Source organism: Coptis chinensis, chromosome 8 (assembly GCF_015680905.1).
Source record: "Coptis chinensis isolate HL-2020 chromosome 8, ASM1568090v1, whole genome shotgun sequence".
NCBI classification, from domain to species: Eukaryota; Viridiplantae; Streptophyta; class Magnoliopsida; order Ranunculales; family Ranunculaceae; genus Coptis; species Coptis chinensis.
Genome location: NC_141463.1, coordinates 221,797 through 241,504, shown reverse-complemented (window position 1 = coordinate 241,504; position 19,708 = coordinate 221,797). Strand labels below are relative to the sequence as shown.

At 35.6% G+C, this 19,708-nt stretch overlaps 1 protein-coding gene and 1 pseudogene across 2 annotated transcripts; both read left to right on the top strand.

The window, feature by feature from the left end:
* Nucleotides 1-1,294: 1,294 nt before the first annotated feature.
* On the top strand, nt 1,295-8,992 carry LOC147479110 (outer envelope protein 64, chloroplastic-like; annotated as a pseudogene). The gene is made up of 7 exons (XR_015204668.1): nt 1,295-2,212; nt 3,030-3,212; nt 3,321-3,465; nt 4,579-5,856; nt 5,992-6,171; nt 6,410-6,470; nt 8,631-8,992. The product of XR_015204668.1 is annotated as an outer envelope protein 64, chloroplastic-like (transcript).
* Nucleotides 8,993-9,833: 841 nt separating this feature from the next.
* TOC64-III (translocon at the outer membrane of chloroplasts 64-III) lies at nt 9,834-19,169 on the top strand. Its single transcript, XM_086577394.1, has 13 exons — nt 9,834-10,164; nt 10,909-11,061; nt 11,367-11,491; nt 12,172-12,297; nt 13,004-13,186; nt 13,301-13,445; nt 14,970-15,138; nt 16,049-16,183; nt 16,392-16,592; nt 17,040-17,167; nt 17,248-17,299; nt 18,207-18,276; nt 18,665-19,169. The coding sequence occupies exons 1-13, from the start codon at nt 9,935-9,937 to the stop codon at nt 18,745-18,747; spliced, it is 1,800 nt and encodes a 599-aa protein (XP_086433520.1). The 5' UTR covers nt 9,834-9,934; the 3' UTR covers nt 18,748-19,169.
* The last annotated feature ends 539 nt before the right edge of the window (nt 19,170-19,708 follow it).

Sequence of the window (19,708 nt, the reverse complement as noted above, 5' to 3'; positions counted from 1 at the left end):
GTTTATTATGGGCCGGGCATCCCAACAATATTAATGGGCCTTTACTGGACGTCCGACTAAACAAGAAAATAGCCCACACCCATTTCAGCCCATTAAAATTCCTAAGCGTCGATAACTCATCCTCCTTTCTTAGGTATCCTTATTTTCTCTATCGACTCGTATCCGGTGAAGATTATGATGGCTTTAGGAAATAGGAATATAGGTTCCGTGATGGATTTGATGGAAGAAAGTGAAGGAGGGAATGATTCTCTTACGGCGAAGTTGATGTGCTTTGGGGCGGGTGTGGTTGGTATGCATTGTTATATTTATTTCACCAACAAACCAAGCAAGAATCTACTGATCTCCACTGATTCCTATGAAGCGTTTGAGACTGATTTTTACCCATGTCAAAGAAGATTGATAAACTAACTACTACAAAAAAAAGCAAGTATTTATAAGAAACTTGATTGCCAAGCTTTAGTTTTGTACGTGTGCATTGGGTTTTTTTTTTTTTGGAATGAATTTCCGTCTAGTAATTTATGTTAATGAGTACCTTGAGTTCTTTGAACAACTGATGGTTCCAATGATCAAGCATTACTGCGGTTTGTTAAAAGAACTATTAGAAATAATAGTACCAAGCTAAAAGGTCTGAGCTAGAGAAAGAAGAACTGCCAATTGCTTTTTGATGTGTTTCAAAGTTTCATTTCCATGTCATAATATTTACAAGTTAATTGGTCCTTTAGTACCTAATGTTTACATTTCAGTGGATAAACTTACAGAGTTTTGATTTCTTTTATTGCTCAACAGATTTGATATCAAGGGGTACAAGACTAGGTTTGGCAATCGAGACTGGGAAAATACACATTTGGCTGCATCTGAAACAGCTGTTGTGGTTTCTGCTGTCATGTAAGGAGGTGCCACTTGCACAGGGAAAACTGTTGTGGATGAAATGGCTCTTAGGTCAGCCCTTAAATCTCTTAGGACACATTGAAAGTTAAAAGATATTTATGTGTTTTCTTTTCGGATCATACATATAGCCATTTTATGTGTCAAAAATTACTTTGTTTGTGTCCTTGCTAAATTTGTCTGTGAAGCAGATTGTATCCCTTTGTCTTGGGTAGACAAAATGTAGTACGCATCGTGTGATTTGGATTTATAGTCATCTGCTTTCTTTGGTTTCAGTATCAATGGAGTAAACACGCATTATGGTATCCCAACCAACCCTGCAGCTCCTACACTGTTATCAGGAGGATCTTCCAGTGGATCTGCCGTAGCTGTTGTTGCTGGTCTGACTTTTCTTTAGGTGACCTCTTTTGTTATTCTATTCTATCATTTTATGATCTCGATCTGTCAAAGTACACTTTTATAACGGATCTTTAGCTCAACACGGTATTGAATAGGGCATACGATTTTGTGCTCAGAAATATTCTTTTGTTAATTTTAATTTTGGATGCAGGAGAATAGTATTCTTTCATATCATTGATTGCTTTATCTTTTTGCTTGCCTTGATTATGTGAAGTTGGCTATATGAACTTTTTAGTATATCAGCAAACAATACTTGACAAATATGCAGAACTTAGGTTTATAGAAGAGGTAATGTCGTTTAGCCATTTGTACCACTCCATGATCTTAGAATTTTCTTTGTTAGACATTGTGTTCATATGGAGGTCTTCGGGACAGAACAACCAAAGACAACTTAATGGGATTGGTTTGACACTAGCTAGCTACCTACCTTGTTTTGTGTTTCTTTTATGGAACTACGTACCTTGTTGGACAGTGGACACCGTAACTTGTGTTTAATCCTATCTGTAAGTACAGTGGATGCCAGGTGGCACATTGTTATTGCATGTTATCAGCTTTTCAGTTGATTTCCGTGCAGTTTACAAGCTTACACTGCAAATATGACACTTCACATATTTACGAGGTTACTTTTTTCAAGGGTGGGTTCTCACTGTAGATGAAGGCAGCGTTTTGCACATTTCACCTTTAGTAATACATAAAGTAATCTGAAACGTCTTGAGTACATTGATGGTTCTCTCCTTATATTTTGATATATATTTTTCTGGATGGACGGACGTGCATTTTCCTTATTCAGAGTAAATGACAGGTATTGATACTACTGGTGGTGTGAGGGTACCTGCTGCCTTCTGTGGTATATTAGGATTATGAACATCACATGAAGCTCTTTTTAAAATTGGGATTATTCCTGTTTCACCTAGTCTTGATGCTGTCGGTATGTGTGTATAGGTTTCTTTCACATTTTCATGCCTAAGCTAGACTCTTTTTTTCTTCAGATTTTACATTGTCCAAATCTCCATATACTTTGTATAGAAGTAACAATTCATGAGTTTATTGGCAGTCATATTCTTTTCCTGATGACAGTTGTTAAACCCATGGCTGTGGCTTAAAAACTCGGACACACTCTACCAACTAAGCCTCCTGGCACCTGGTAAAATATAACAATTTTGCATGATTAGAACAACATACACTTTTGGTCAGAAAAAGAAAAAAAGAAGAAAAAACAGCAAAGTTGAGTTATTTCTTTCCTTACCTGTTCTTGTTTTCCCTACGAGGCCCCTGACGAGGGTATAATGAAATTCCTTGATTGGCTATTCCCAGATCGAGGAATGATCCATTTTATTTGACTGATGGATCCAACAAACAATAAAGTGTTCTTAAAAAAAAACCCGGCATGCCATTGTCACTAAAGACATGTCTAACAGTGAGATTTTGATCACTAATGAGGTTACATTATCTAGGTTGGGCTTTGCATCTCACGATATGAAAGTATATAGTTTCTTGCTATTATTGATGTTGGAAGAAAAGAAAAGTAAAGAAAAAAAAATGTCATTCTGAAGTGTAATAATCGTTCTGACTATCTCCCAATTTGTTGAGTTGATTACCATTAGGTACCTTGTGTTTTGGGAGTTTTATTTAGAAATGTTCATCTGTTGACTGGAGCCCTTAATTTCCATTGTATAACTTGTGTTCACACTTTCAACGAGCATTGTTCAGAAAGTTATCACTTTCATGTTGAATTTTTTTTGCAGGATGGTTTGCTAAGGATCCTAGTATACAGCGACAAGTTGGCCATGTTTTGCTTCGGATTCCAGAAGAAAATCGTCGTGCACCTAGGCATATTATAGTTGCCGACGACTGTTTTCAATTATCATGTATTCCTGTGAGGAGGGTTGCTGAGGTGGTGATTAAGTTAGCTGAGGAAATCTTTGGAAGTGTGTCTCGTCATTGGATTTTCACTAGCTAAAGTGCTTATTAGACTGTATTTGGGGTAGTTGATAATACATTTGTTTCTCCGTCTTTTCTGTAAACGTCAACCTCAGGGCAAGTTTTGGAGCATAAAAACCTTGAATCTTTTCTGGATTCCGAAGTTCCAAGTCTGAAGCAGTTTCACAACAGCAACAGTAGCAGCAACCTCAAAAGTTCCTCAATAGTGGTCCTTGTGAATGCTATGCTGTTTCTTCAAAGGTGACACTGCTAACTGCTATCTATTCTATTATGCATTTGTTGTCTTTGATAATTTATTAGGGATCAGCATTGCTGTTGACTGGTGTGCTCTTTAGTGTATTAATTTCCGTTCGAAGTCTACTGCGTCTTACAACTAGTCACATTTCAATCCCCAACCGAAAGAGAAGAACAATGTCTGTTCCCTCATCATGACATAGGAGATATGAATGAGTGATTGAGGACTTAGCTTGCGGTACCAATGCATGATTTCATATGAATAATTGAATATGATGAAACACCAAGTTACAAAGTAATCAGCCATTGTCAGGAGGGTCTCAGGCTCTCAGCACAAGTTTTCGACACTACCTCAATGCTTGGACTGCAGATATCATCCTTAAAGCCTAGATTTATCGCTTTCCATACCGTGCCATACTGTAAGGTACGGTTAAGACCTGAATCCTGAAGAAGTCTGCCCTAGTCTCAGTGTTAATTGCTCAAATAAAACATGTTTTCACCAGTTTAGCCAATTAAAGAAAACTGTTAAAAACCCCTTAAAAAATCATTTCAACGAAAATTAGAAACTATTTCAGCCTTTTTTATATCATTTCAGAGCTTATTATTCAAAGAAGAAAATTGGAAATTATTATTATTGCTATTGCATAACCACATCTCAGTTGCTGAATGCTCCATGTCCAACATCTTGTACCCCTGTCGGATACTTACACACATACCTATGTCATTGTTACGGGGGGTACTTGTTGTTCCTGCTTATTTGATTCCTCCTTTCCTGTTTTCATAATTTTAACAATTACTTTTGGTGAGGCTTGGTCTACTTTCTCTTTTGGTGTAAATATCTAAATTCTCACTTTTAATTATAAACTTATATTATCGCTAATGAAGAAGAAAGTTGAGAGAGAAAGGAGAGAGAAAAGAGAGTTCGGCTTAGTTAGTTTCGGCCTTCTCTCACACTTCTTATATAGGGAAATAATCTGTTTACACTATGGAAAACCTACAAAAAATTCGGGTCGTGGGGGATCACAAATAACTCTAACATTCATAATTCCACTGCAAGTTGCTTCTGGAAAGAAATGCTAAATGTTTTATGCAATGAATATTGTTTTTTTCCTGACTCAGGAATGAGTTTAAAAGTATACATGGAGCCTGGATCCAGTCTACAAAATCTGTCTTGTGTACTTCTACATTAGCAGAACTGTTTGAGGCAGTGAATTATACAGATGATGATTTTCAGAAGTGCCTGTTAATAAGGAATGAAACATGCCTGTTAAAGTGTAGTATGAAATTTTGAGTTTGTTGCACAATGATTGTTTTTGATGTACTGATTTGATCAGTATCGTACCTTATTCTTGAATCAACAAATCTCAAATAATTCTTTTTACCTACATGTCGCTTATAGATTGTACAAATAACTGTCCCTCTTTGAACTTTCACATTGTTTACCTGATTCAATATTCAACCCTAAGCCTTTGTTGACTATTCTTTTCTAGTTTACAAAGCATATGACAACTTGTAGGCACATTTATAGCCTCACCAGAAGTTATGTTCGAATTTGTACGATGCACATCTCTACAACTCTTTTGATATGACTAGACCTTTTCAAGTGAGCCAAGTTTTTTCGTTGGAGATTCCATGGTGCCACGGTGGGGATATCATATCAACCGAAAAATAAAACCCTAATTCATCTTATAGGCACACACTTTTGGAATTCGGGGGCGGGAGAGGGTGTTGGAATAAAAAAACACTAGTTTTCTTTTCCTATTTTGGATTCACCTTTGGACTTGAATTTCTTGATGGTCATATTGCATACGATAGTGATGTAATGTGGTGTTTTCTTTTTGTTTTTATTATATCTGAAGAAACTGCTGATATTCAAGAGGGGCTCCCCTCTGTCGACACTCATTTGATTAGTATTCAGTCATTACTTATGTAAAGCAACTAGGGAGTACTCCGCAACTGTTCGCAAACGGTAGTTCCATCAGCATTAGAGTCTCCCACATGGTTGCTTATATATAACCATCAGCATCCTTACAATTGATTTGATAGTACACGTATTGTGATTTGTCCTATGTAGGCACAAGCTCGCTCCCAAGGGCACTATAGGCCGGCTTGAGCAGCGTCTAGGCTTACACAGGCTCGTCTCCAGTGCTTATGCCTTCAACTGAAATATGTCCTGATCAAATTCAGTGATGTTTACTATTTGTTAGCCTGTACTTCCCATCGTCCTCATGCCTGAAATCTCATTGATATTTGCTTTTGCAGGATGATGGGATTCTTGTAATTCCTACAGTCAAACATCCTCCTCCACAACATGGTTTAAATGAGGTTTTATCGGATTCCTGTCAAAGACGTAATTTTAGTTTGTTGAGTATTGCTGGCATGTCTGGTTGTTGTCAGGTATACTTAATAAACCTTCTTATTATTCTAAACGTACCGTATAGCTTTACTTAATCACAAATATTTTAGGTTTCCTTAATCTCTACTGTCACACCAATATAATTCACATTCTTTCACAAAATGATCTCATTGCAGGTTTCTGTTCCACTAGGATTTCATGATAATTGTCCTGTCTCAGTTTCCTTTATAGCCAAGAATGGGAGTGATGGTTTTCTACTAGACATTGTCCAGACTATGTATGCTTCTCTTCAGGAATAACAGTCTACTATAGTTTCAAGAATCATAATGGAGGAAGCTGCTAAGCTGGCTGAAACGGTATTACATCTCTTTCTTCGTAATTAGGCAAGGTTTAGGTGTGATAAGTTGTATAGGACGTATTCATGACACGTGGAGTTATATGTGGCAAGTGGGTCATATGCCGGGTAGCAAAGAAGAGACCTAGTGTAACGGATCATTTCCTTAAAATTCATCATGAATCCATAAGATTTAAAAACCCTAATGTTAATGTTGGTTTGTATTTTTGTAAACTCAATTTTGTGCCTTGTAATTGCAGCAATTACAAAGTTTGCAAAGGGAAGCAGGCAAGAATTATATGCCTTGCGAAACAACCGTCGGTAATGTTTTCTTCTCTTCATTTTGCTCTTATTGTAGTTGAATGAGTCAAACAAAAATAAAATCATGTAGATAAGAAGTAATGAACATGTGCAAGTCGTCATGATGAACACATTTGAAACATGCAGCTATATATGACAACATTGCAAAGTGTCAACGCATGGAAAGCTAGGGGTGTCTTTTTTTGCCGAATTTCCGATTTTTAGAGATAAATAAATGAAGTTAGGGGACAAAGCGGTCTTCCATGTATCACAAATGTATTAGATTTTCCGATTTTGAATTTCTTAAAAATCGAAAAAAATTGGATCTACTGGATTTGATATAATTGTAAAATTCGATCCGATGAAACAAAATTCCAGAAATTTGATGGGGAATTATTTCCAATTTATTTGAAAATATAAATCTGGTTAAGAAATATCCACTTGATTAGATTCACCTTCATTCATTTTAAAGTTTTTAGTTCCAAAAAAAAAAATGTATATTTCTAAATTTCCCCAAAACATACAAACTTTTGTCCATTACCCGCCCTGGCCATAACAAAATGATATGAAAAAAAATGAAAAAAAGTTTGAAAACAATGACAAAATGCATGTGCCATGCATCTATCATTCCAAAAGCCAAATAGTATAGATCGAAATAGATAGATATATTATGTAAAAATTTAGCTTAAGATCATAATCCATTATTTATGCAAAACCATTTCAAACGCGAAATAAATTTGAAACATTAAAAAAAGAGGATCAAACATTTCATGCTTACTCTTGGAATACTCTTATTTTGCTTGATAAATAAATATAGTTTACCCCCTAGTTGTGAAAATGTTCTTTTTCTTTTTTTTTATTTATTTTGTTTGAATAAAAATAGGTTTTACGCTAGGACAAAACAAAAAGAATTTAATATGGATTGATATTGTTAACTACTTTAATACATTGGTGTTGTGGACATAATTTTACTCTTCTATTTTTTTTGAATATATAAATATGATATTCCAAAAATAATTGAAAGTATAAGATTTTTAAAAATTTTACCAAGTATAATGAAATTTAAGTTTATATAACCGATACTACTATTTAAATAAAAAATTATAAAAATATATTTTGAATCGAAAAAAAAATTGGATCGTTTTTGTTTTAAAATATTAGCATGGAAATTTTATGGAAAAAATGATAAGAGGTTAATAAATAATTATCCAAGATGCAACACCCCTAAGCTATGGAGCAAGCAATTTATTTTTTGTTTTTTGTTTTGCGGTTTGGGGATATATATTTAGGATAAAAAAATAAATCAGGGGAAAAATGAGGAGAGGTCAAAGCGCTTGACTACAAATTGATTCTAGTGGTTGTAAAAAACCATTTCATACATAAGTTTTAAAAGTGAAATTAATGTGTCATGGTATATAGTTTTTTGTTTTGTTTTGTTTTTTTTTAGTTTAAAATTCAGAATGAATAAATAAGATTTAAAAACCCTAATGTTAATGTTGGTTTGTATTTGTTTTGTAAACTCAATTTTACCCATTTGCCTTTTAATTGACTCAAAATAAACAAAGTTTGCAAAGGGAAAAGGCAAAAAAATATGCCTACAAAACAAAAAAAAATGTTGGTTTATTGGAATGTTTTTATTAGTATTCTCTTCATTTTTTTTTTTTTTGTTGATTATATTATCATTGAGTTGTGAAATTTTTTTAAAAAAAAAAAAAATCAAAAAAATATGTTGGAATAATGCAATGTTGCAATTCGTTTTTGATGAACTTTTTTTTGAAAAACATTGATTATATTGACAACATTGCAATTTTGTCAACGCATTGAAATCGAGTTCTTGAGCTTAAGAATCATATTAATCATATTTTAGAGATAAATAAATGTAGTTAGGGGACAAAGCGGTCTTCCATGTATCACAAAAGTATTAGGTGATATTATTTGAAATGCTTATCTAATTGCCTCAATGTCGATCTACTGAAGAATAAAACATGTATAAATTCATTGTGATAATTGCAGAAATTTGATGGGGGAAGAGATTTCTGTTTTGAGTTTTGGAGACCTACAAAATTTGGTTAAGAAGGTATTCCTATTCATTCACTTGCAGCTCTCCCATTTTAAAATTTGAGGGCAAGTATGAGATGTATATTTTGCTATGCTGAAACATACAAACTTTTGTCCACCCAGGTAAACGATCTGAGCGTTTCAGAAGAGTTGCATGTTCCCCATCTATCTCCAGTTTTGTTATCCAATGCAACAGAAGTATTAAACTCCAGTGCAGCATAGTACAATTGCATTAGAGATGCTAATTAAGATTAGTTGTGACATCGTGTATTCATATCATTACTTTTGTTTGTTTCAAGTATAGTATGATCGAAATTCTTGATTGGAAGAAATAGATCGAGGCCATACATATTGTTGGCCAAAGTCTTACGCCTCCCAACTGAAAGGCTCAAACGCGTGGGACAAAAGCCCCAAAACCATTTCAAATGGGCTCATAACATTTTGGCCAAAGACCCAACAACTACTCTTAATAAGAGAGTCTATCATAATTTTTTTTTGTTTACTCTTCTTACTTTTATTCTCATTTTTTAAAGATAAATAAATATAGTTAGGAGACAAAGCGGTTTTCCATGCAGGGACGGAGCTAGAAGGTGCAAGATTATTTGCAGACCCCAACCCTCCCCAAAAAAAAATATGCAATTTTTTTTTATTTTTTGTTAGAAGGTCTAAACAATAAATATCAACAAAATTATACATTTATTTCAATCCACAAAACTAGAGTGCGTTGACTACTAAGAATTTAATATGGATTGATGAAGTTAACTACTTAAGCATTTAAGCCATTAATTGATACTACTATGTTTATATATCTATAACAATTTAACAAATTGTTAACTTCCTATAATGTTATAAGTCTATATAACCCTACTATCTTGTGGAAAAAACTATAAAATATTAGTATTGAAAGTAAAAAATTACCTTGTTTTGTTTTTTTTAAGTGAAAATTTTATTGATAATGATAACGAGTTTTACAAATAATTATGACAAACATGCAACAAACTAAGCTATGCCGCAAGTCCTTTATGAATTTATTTTTTGTTTTTTGTTTTGTTTTTGGCTGCAATATATATTTATTGATATGAAAAATAAATCAAACAAACGAATTAGAGGTCAAGCGCGCCACTAGCCCTTCTGAATGGCAAAACCAATTATCCTAAACACATATTCGTGAGAACCAGCTGTCATCACATTTTTTTGTTTTTTTTATTCAAATGCTCAAATTCTTGGGCCAAAAGCCCCAAAACCATTTCAAATGGGCTCATAAAATTTGGGCCAAAGGCCCAACAACTACTCTTATCATCTTCTTACTCTTCTGTCTTCTATTCTCATTTGTTTTTTTTTATTTCCTTCTCCTCAAAACCCAAAACACTGCCTTTCAAACTAGAGAAAAAAAAAAAAAACCAGGCTGGTCCTTGATTTTCAAAGTGATGGCATCTTCTTCCTCTTCATCATCTTCTACAGCTGTAGCAAATATATTTGTGTTATTAGGATTGGGCATAGCTGGAATATTTCTAATGACTAGAAACAAATTAAAGAAAGTTATAAAAGAGGATTACGGGGCTTTTGTTCAACGTATCCAGATTCTTCCACCACCTCCTCCTGCTCCTCCTAAAGCTCCCCATCCTTTGACTGCCCTCACTTTTGCTGTATCCGACGTGTATGTTTTCCATATATAAAGTTTACATTTTTGGGGTTGAATTTATTTGCATTGGATAGTTTTACTTCATAAGGTACTGGGGTTTATGGTTTTTGTATTACAAAGTTCAAATATTTTTGCAACAGTAGCTAATATAGTGTAAGTGTTTTAGACATAGGCTGCATTTGGCATTCTCAATATTGTAAATTTATTCTTTGTTGAGCTTGAATGTGTAGTTAAGTAATTCTTTGACAAGTAATTGTACTAATATGGGCAAATGCAAAGAGAAAACTGTTACATTTTAGCTTATCTTGTGTTTTGGTATATGTTATTCGGGCAGTGATGGTAATTATTAGCAAGAAACGAAACATTAACTTACAACGAAGCAGCTACTGAAAACTTCGTTTATGTAAAGACCAAGCTATATGACTTAAGTCTAGAGCGTTACATAGAACCATGACTTTGATTTTGGTCCAAGCAAGTTAGTGCAGCTATAACTTTTCTAGATGTTGAGACAAAAGCTAAAGGACTAATAAGCTAACAGAAATCAAGACTGTGATTTTGGTCCGAGCAAGTCACATGGATTGCGTTTGCTTTGGAAGTGTTTTTTACATTTCTATTAGCTTCATTAGAGTAATAATCAGGGAGACATAAAAACTTTGTATAAATATCCATCTTTTAACTAGTTTGAAGCTTTGGTGGCTGAATTTGCATGTCGTCTGAGAAGGCTGACTTGAATAGCTTTTGTTCTTTCGTGCTCAACAGATTTGATATCGATGGGTATGTTACTGGGTTTGGCAGTCCAGACTGGGCAAGGGCACATGAGGCTGCATCTCGAACATCTCCTGTAGTTGCTGCTGTCGTTGAAGGGGGCGCTACTTGCACTGGAAAAACCATTGTCGATGAATTGGCTTGTAGGTGAGCACTTAGCTTTCACTTTAGGACTGTCATTGCAGTATATACCCATTTTGTTTTGGCTGCTTGTAGCAGTATGGAGGTTTTTTATGGTTGATAATCTTCTAGGAATTAGGACGCTGGTTTAGCATGCATGGTCTTTCAGCGTTATATCCATTTCGCATATCAAAGTAACTAATTGGGGTTCATGCTTAGAGTTGTGAGCATAATGTAACCGTTTACCATGTGTAACTGAAATAGGGATGTTTTTCTTTCATATATTATATGATTGGGGTTTGGCTTTAATTTGCTCTCCTCTTTGTTTCCAGTATCAACGGTGTGAATAAATATTATGGTACACCAACCAATCCTGCAGCTCCTGCACATATACCAGGAGGATCTTCCTGTGGATCTGCTGTAGCTGTTGCAGCCAAGCTAGTTGACTTTTCTATAGGTGACCACTTTTGTTAACCCGTTCATTCCATTTGCATGTTCTCTCTTAAAGAAGAATTATATTATGGATTTCAATTTGTTATGGTATTGTATAGGTGACAAAGTGTCTTTTCTCTCGTGGGCTGGGACTAATCTTTATTTTTTCGTCTCACTTATCTATTTAAGCATAGAGTAACTTTTGGAGGACAATAGCTACCAAGTGGTAGGAAAGCGGTTGGTAGACTTTAAAAATGAATGGGCTGATTTTTGCAGTGATGAAATCTATGATTGGAATATAACCTTCTTAAAGTATAATGAAAATAAAATTATCAGCCCTTAATTCTTCATGCGGATCCGTAGAGTAGTGTTTAGAGTTTAAGCCTAATCTACTTATTTCTAAGCATTCTGTCCCATTTGATTTGTTTTTATGCACTCATGTATGGTGCCGTTATGTTTCTCGCCAGACTAATCCGTTTACTATGGTTTGAATTCCATCCTATTGTTGAACTAGAATGAGATTTTAGAAATCCTTTTGGATATATGGTACTTGTAGGCTGTGCTCATTATTACTATAATATTTAACAAGGCTAACCTTTACTCTGCAATGTGGCACTTTGTTGACCTCTTGATATAATTGGTTGTTCGTTTTGCGATTTTTTGGAACAAATGGTGCAGTTTTTCATGATTCACTATCAATAGCAGGTATTGATACTACTGGTGGAGTGAGAGTACCTGCTGCATTCTGTGGTATATTAGGCTTCCGAACATCTCATGGAGCTCTTTCAAACACTGGGATTATTCCTGTTTCACCAAGTCTTGATGCTGTTGGTATGTATCGTGAAATGTTTTTACTGTAATTTTGTCATTATGATACATAGAATACCATTGCCTAAAATATTGTGGATTGTCCAAAACTTCTTTAGTTTTTAGCGTAATTAAGGAGTTTTCTTCTTTCTACTCTTTCTTGGTGAGTGAAAAGTACTAGGTTTATGGTGATTGGTAAGATGAGATGCACTACGTACCAATCAGAAAAAAGTTGTAGGGCGAGATATCCTACATTACAAAGGAAATGAGGAAAATGCACACACCCACAGAAGCTACAGTACAGTAATTTTTTCTATTTGATGAAAGAACCCACAAAAACATTCAAATATACTTGTTTAGGAGTTCTGGAATAGGCTATCTTTTATGATTCCACAAAAGAAAAAGTTCATCAATATTTGTGAGTGTGTTACTTATCATGAGTCAGATTGTTTTGAATTTCCACAAGCTCAAAAGTGAAGCCATCTGTCTCTTGGCATTACTTAAACAAAGAAGCATATCTTGATGGCTATAAAGGTGCCCTGGAGGAAGGATAAAGTTCATACAGCTGACTGGATGGATGGCTTACTTTCCAATTTTTGGCCATGTTACTTAGGTTGTGTGAATTTTTTTCAGAATATATGGAAGTGCTGACTGGAGACCTTGTTTTCCATTTTGTAACTGTTTATGTGCAGTTAAAATCAGAACATCTTATATTGAAATACTTGTGCAGGATGGTTTGCTAATGATCCTAATATATTGCGTCGTGTTGGTCATGCATTGCTTCAACTTCCTTATGTGGTTCCTCGTGCACCTAGAAATATCATAATTGCTGATGATTGCTTCCGACTGCTGAAAATTCCTGACAGTCGGGTTACTCCGGTGGTGACGAAGTCAGTTGAAAAAGTCTTTGGAAGTATGTTTTTCTCTAAGTTTTAGATTGGATTTAAATTGCTACAATTTTTTTAAATTGTGTTATCGCAGTTGTTAACTTTTACTTTTTCTTCTCTATCACAAAAAACTACTTCAGAACAAGTTTTGAATCGTGTGAACCTCGACTCCTATCTGGATTCCAAAGTGCCAAGCCTGAATCAGTTTCAGAACGGCAACAGAAATGGCAAACTCAAAGGTTCTGCAATAAGGTCCCTTGCAAATGTCATGCTGTTTCTTCAAAGGTGAGGCTGCTGTCTTATTCTCTTGCATGCACATTGCCTGCCGTGTTTTTGTATGGTTCACCTTAGTTGTTAACTCGTGTGTTGTGTTGTTGTGCATTGTTTTTCACTTTAAGTGTGTAGTGAAATTTTGTTTTTTCTTTTACATCCCTGGTCCTACGGTCCAACCCATTGTAGCTTGCTAAAGCATAAGCAGCCTTTGTTGGCTTTAAGGCTCAATGGGACAGGTAAGTGAGTGTGCCCACAGCTTGATGCTTTGATTGCCAAGTTTGCCCTGAAAATGCTTCACAAACTTGGGGTCCCACACCATCCTTCCTTATTATATAGATATGGGGAGCTTGGTTTGATTATATAATGGTTTTATATATTCAGTGTAAACAAGTGTAGCAGACACGAAAAGTTATTATTATTTTTTTTTGGTCAACAAGTTTCAATTAATTCCCTCATTTGAAATTAATCCTCCATAGTAGGGCTTGCCAATAAAAAAGAAAAGATGCTACAAGGCCATCAAATTCACACCCTGATGCTACAATCATATCCTAATTACACATAAAGTCAACACAATTCACTCGCTACAATCATTGTTTTATAATAGTGTGGTGCTGTCATGCTGGCCCATCATCGTGCTTTTGATACATACATTTATAAAAATTACCATTTGGGACACCAATGCATTGCCGTAACACCCCCCACCACCCCTCCTCTTCCTTGTCATTCCTTGCTTTCCCATTTCTTTCTTTCTTTTTTGTTGTTTTGGTGATATTTAATTTCGAGTTTTAATTGATGAAAACTGAAATGTTGAAAGCATACACGAGTGGTGTACAAAGTTTGCATTGAAACTAAGAAATCTCAACTAGGTTGGTTCCCCTTTGCGGCTTATCCCAGCCATCCTTCTTATCTCACTACATGGAAAAGAATCCCACATGAGAGTTGAGACATTATGGTAGTCAGGACTCACATAGCAGCTTTGCATTACAATAGAAATCAGCCGAATACAAATTCCTGTAATTTCAGCATCTAAACATTGGGTTCTCTGATAACCAATCAGAAAGACTTCCTTGACATCCTAGTGCCATTTGTTGTGAGTTGTGTTTTTCATGATGGGATATCTTCGAAGACTCAAAGTTCTTGCTACCAACAAGGTCCATGCAATCACCTTTGGAAGACGCTCCACGAACCGCTTCTCAGTTGGGTGAAGGATTAAACTTCGAGAATATCCAGGGCAGTATGTGGCTTAGGCTGAAGCTTGTTGAAGGAAGACGGAAATACGTCGTTGTTTTGTGCTGAAACCTGGCATGAGAGGAAATGAACATCAACACTTCCGAATTTTGCAAAGAAAACATAAAGTGATAAGATCCATGCCTTGTTTTAATATTAAGTAAATGCATTCGTTTTTTTGTCGGTAGAGAAGGAAAAAGTCATGTTGTTTTGCTTTGATAGAATTACTGTCTTTTAGTTGAGTAGGCCATTCTTCTTCTTAAAGGGGAGATCCTTAGCTGACGATTACTATGTACCTTTCTGAAACAGGAATGAGTTCAAAAGTGTTCACGGGGAATGGATCCAGTCTGCAAAACCTGACTTATATCCAGATATATCAACACAATTACGGGATGCTGTGGAATCTGCAGATGACAAGGTTCATAAATGCCAGTCGATTAGGAATGAGACACGTTCAGCTTTGAACTCTTTACTGAAGGTGACTATATTATGAGAAACATATCAAGTGTTCTGTTATTTACCACCAGCTGTTTCTTATGCAGTATTTAATCTTGATACACCTCATAACTGAAGCAGTGAAATGTGGATCTAATGTTCTGTCTTGCACACCAATTCCTGTTATAGATGATTTACAATACTTTCTTTTACTTCAATTAATTGTAAACCTTCTTGATTATCATAAGTTTTCTGGTGATGTTTGTTTCTTGAGCATTTCTCCTGAAGTAGCTATGCAGTCGAAAGCGCACCAAGGCCCTACTCTTAGGCCCTAGACTCGCCCATTGCGCCTCGCTCCTGTCGGTGCCTACTGTCATCTAGACCAAACACCTTGCTCCTATGTCTAGCTAGCCTGCGCATATAACTGCACAGTGCATTAGATAGTGTCCATGCATTGCCTATCTTGTTGGGAGGCCTCGTATAGTATCCTTTCCTTAGTACCTTGTCCAAAGCAATCAGTGGTGGATTTCACATTGGTGTTTAGTTTACTCGGCATACGGCGTAGGATCTTTTTGCTTTAGTTATATCTGAGGTGAATTCTTGATTGTCGAGAGAGTTTTCCTTGGCTTATTTGCAAAGATGCATTTCTCAGTTGATGGGTTTTCATATTTATTTGTTTGGAACAATGTGGGAACTCTTACATCTGTTGAAAGTGGGGGAAGAGGTGTAGCCTCAGCTTTAGAGTTGCCAAATGGCTGTTCACCTATTCTTGTTTAATAAGAAAGCGTCCTTGACATATTCTGTATTAACTGAGCAAAAAAAATATATATATATGTATTAACATAGATATTGCAATAAGGACATTATGTCCTTATTGAGTTTATTGGTCTTAGCAACTATATGCAATCCTGATTCCGTAATTATGCATGTGAATTCTTTACTGTTTGTTGCAGGATGATGGTGTTCTTGTCATTCCTACAGTTCCGGGTCCTCCTCCAAAACTTGGTGCAAAGGAGATTTTATCAGAGGACTATCAGAGCCGTAGTAATAGTTTGTTGGGTATTGCTAGTATGTCAGGTTGTTGTCAGGTAGAATATATCAAACTTTATATACCAATCAAGGAAAATAAAATTGTTAAACTTGTAATCTTATTTTCCTCAATTCCTCATTTGATTCTTTAGATTATAATTTTTAAGTATGGTGGTCTAACTAGCTACTTAAGTACTTATCTCTTCTCTTACAGTAGTTCGTACTGCTCTGGTTTCACCTTCTTACGTTTAATTAATCTGATTGCAGGTTTCTGTCCCGCTAGGATATCATGAAAGTTGCCCTGTCTCAGTCTCCTTTGTTGCCAAGCACGGGAGTGATCGTTTCCTACTAGACGTTGTACAAACTATGTATGCTTCTCTTCAGGAACAGACTGATATAGCTTCAAAGTCTAGCTTATCAAGAAATACCGTAAGGCAGGAAGAGTCTGCTGAGATTGCTAAAGAAAAGGTAGATTTATTACCCTCTTTCTGGTTGCACTTTCACTGTTTCAAAATTTTGGTTGTAGTTGGCAAGGATTAAAAGTAAAATAAAAATTGGAGAGGGGATTTTTTTGAGGATTTCAAATATTTATTAAAAAACTGTTGGATGAAAATATCCCAACATAAAGCATAAAATTAGCGGCCCCAAACATTATTACATCAATTATATTATCTTCTCCCAAATTCATTAAAAGATCAATTATTGCACTTCTATATATTAATTTTGTGTATTCAGGAATGTCCCATTTTATTCTACAAGATTGTTCCTTTCTTATTTTTATTTTTTTCTGCTTGTTTGTTTCTTGCATTTCTATTTCATTCCATTGTGTATTCAGCAATTAATCTTTTCTCTTCTGTTCTATGAGCTTGTCTGTTTTCTTAATTATGTTTCGTTTTCATTTTTGAATCTGGATAGGGTAACAACGCATTTAAAGAAAAGAAGTGGCAGAAAGCTATTGGCTTCTACACTGAGGCAATTAAACTCAACGGCAACAATGCAACATACTACAGTAACAGGGCTGCAGCATATCTGGAACTGGGGAGGTATGATTTCCTCCATATAGCTGTCGCTTCAATTCTTTTCTGATCTGTGCTTAATAAATTTCATGTTCTTTTCCGTTCAGCTTCCTCCAAGCTGAGTCAGATTGTAGCACGGCTATCAATCTTGATAAAAAGGTATGGTCTTTCTTTAATAACATAAATTTGCGTATGTACTTCTTGCACCTAAAATGTTGTGCGGCCAGAGTACTTTTATGTTAACATTTCTGTTTAACTCTTTATGGAACTGAGTAAGTTGTTTATAACCATAAATTGGTTAAGCAATAAACTGTAGAATTATGGTGAAATAGCATACCATACGATAATGATCATCTCTCTTTTTAGTTGCTATACTAACCTGGTCTTTCTTTTGTGGTGGGATTTAAGTCTCTAAAACTTGGTTCCTGGTTGACCGACGTTAGGAGGTCTCTTGGGATTAGGGGGCTTGAAAACATTTGGGTGTCCGTTCACACAAAAAGTGTCTGTGTCACTTTCTTATTCTTTTTTTCCACTCTCCTTCCTCTTCCTACCCTCAAGTTCAGCCAAACAAAAAACAAAATTGTTCCCACTTTTCACTGTCTGTCACTCCCTTGACGCGTCTCCAGTCTCTTCCCTCTCCTTTTATCCTTTCACTGCTTCCCCTGCACCAAAGTGACCAGACCAGACTAACGTTGGTCTCACCGCTTAGCGGTTTTCTAGTGTAAGTCTTAACTGACCAATCTATTGAGATCCCATTGCCCTTCGTAATGAGATTTGGAAAGGTCCTTTTTAAAGAGTCAAAAATAAAGTTGGTAGTGGCGAGATGTTAGTAAGTGTAATAATGAGTACCACTACCTATATATGTTACAAAGTTAGGTATCTGCATGTAGTATTGTATTGCACATGTTTTGGTTGCCCTATTCGAGGCTTGATATTTTTCCGTTGTAAGAGATGTTTTGCTCCGAAAACCATTCTGCCTCTGTTTTTTTTTTATGTCCTTATTTACTACCAATTTATGCCTTTCTAGTATGTAGACAGCTTTATGATTTCATTTTTCTTTGTTTAGAGCATCAAGGCTTATTTAAGAAGAGGAACAGCACGAGAGATGCTTGGTTACTACAAGGAAGCCACTGAAGGTAACTCACATTAAATTTGATATATTTGTGTTGTCATGGTCTACTTGTTATATCAATAGTTGTTCCTATGGTGCACCCAGGACATGAATCAGTAATCAACAGGGAATACAAAGTGTCTAACTTCTGGGTCATCTGGAGTGCTAAACTAATGATATTCCTTCTTTTCAATAGATCAGAAGCTGTATTTTGTTTTAGATCTCCTGAATATATTTCTCAACTCTCACGTTGGCTTTCTTCTTTTTTCCACCTTTCTACCGCTCTTACATTATTGGATCTCTAGAGAACTTTTTGCTTGTCTTGAATGTGGTAGCTTGAGCTCCTATGTATGTTGATCTGCAAAAAATGGTTTTCTGTCGAAAAGTAATTAAATTGATGATGTGTCATGCAGATTTTAAACATGCACTTGTTTTGGAGCCCACCAATAAGCGAGCAGCCCTTTCTGCAGACAGGTTGAAAAAATTATTTCAATAGATATATTTGGAGGGTAATCAAGCATTCAAGGCGGTTTGGCTCCCCGGTGTAGTATTTCCTTGGACAACCTTGTGTTGATCTTCACATTGCAGGAAAGGGGGAGGGTGTGCTTGGCAGAGATTGGTTGCTATATCGGATAAATGTCCGATGACAAGATATTTCTTACTTGTCCAGGAATTTTGGAGGTTTAGTCTCATTACACACTTAGCAGTTCATTTCTCATTCTTGGTGGGGTTGTACGCCTAGTTCAGTTTTGTTTCAAATATATTACTTTCAAAGTGTAATTTTAGCATTAAAGTGAGCTCATATCATGGATAACAATTACAAGTACATTTGGTATTGCTTTTTTCGTAAGCAGTTCTTTTCATTTATCCTATTCTTATGACTGGCATGATAAATACATGTTCTGGTATTTTTAGGCCGATGGTGCCCTTTATGTAGAAGTTAACCTTACATTTCCTAGTTTCTGTCGTTAAACCTTTACTGTTTATAGTTTGTTTTGGTGGGTGTCAATATTACGACACATTATGAGGTGTTAACTCACACACACACAGCAGGTCCTGGACGCAATAAATATGTCGAGGTCTTGACTTTAGTGGGAGCACAACATTGAAAAGTTTTTGTTACCTACAACGTACTGGGTTATTCGTTGTGGAAACAACAATGTATGGCTGTGGAACCCTTGATAGCTGCATGACTGCATCGTCATTGAAACCAAACTCAGCTTTATACCTGCAAGTGGAACCACTACCCACACCTTGCTGTTCTCTACATTTGTTTTTTCATTATTATTATTATGACTATTATTGTTTGATCTCTATTATAAAACTTTTAGTCGACAGAATGACTGCCTTTGATTGAACGGTATTTTCGTTATGATATGGTCACTAAAAAACCGATACATCTAGATATATTTTGACAAATTTCGAGCTTCAAATGTGCACCTGTGACAAGTAACAAG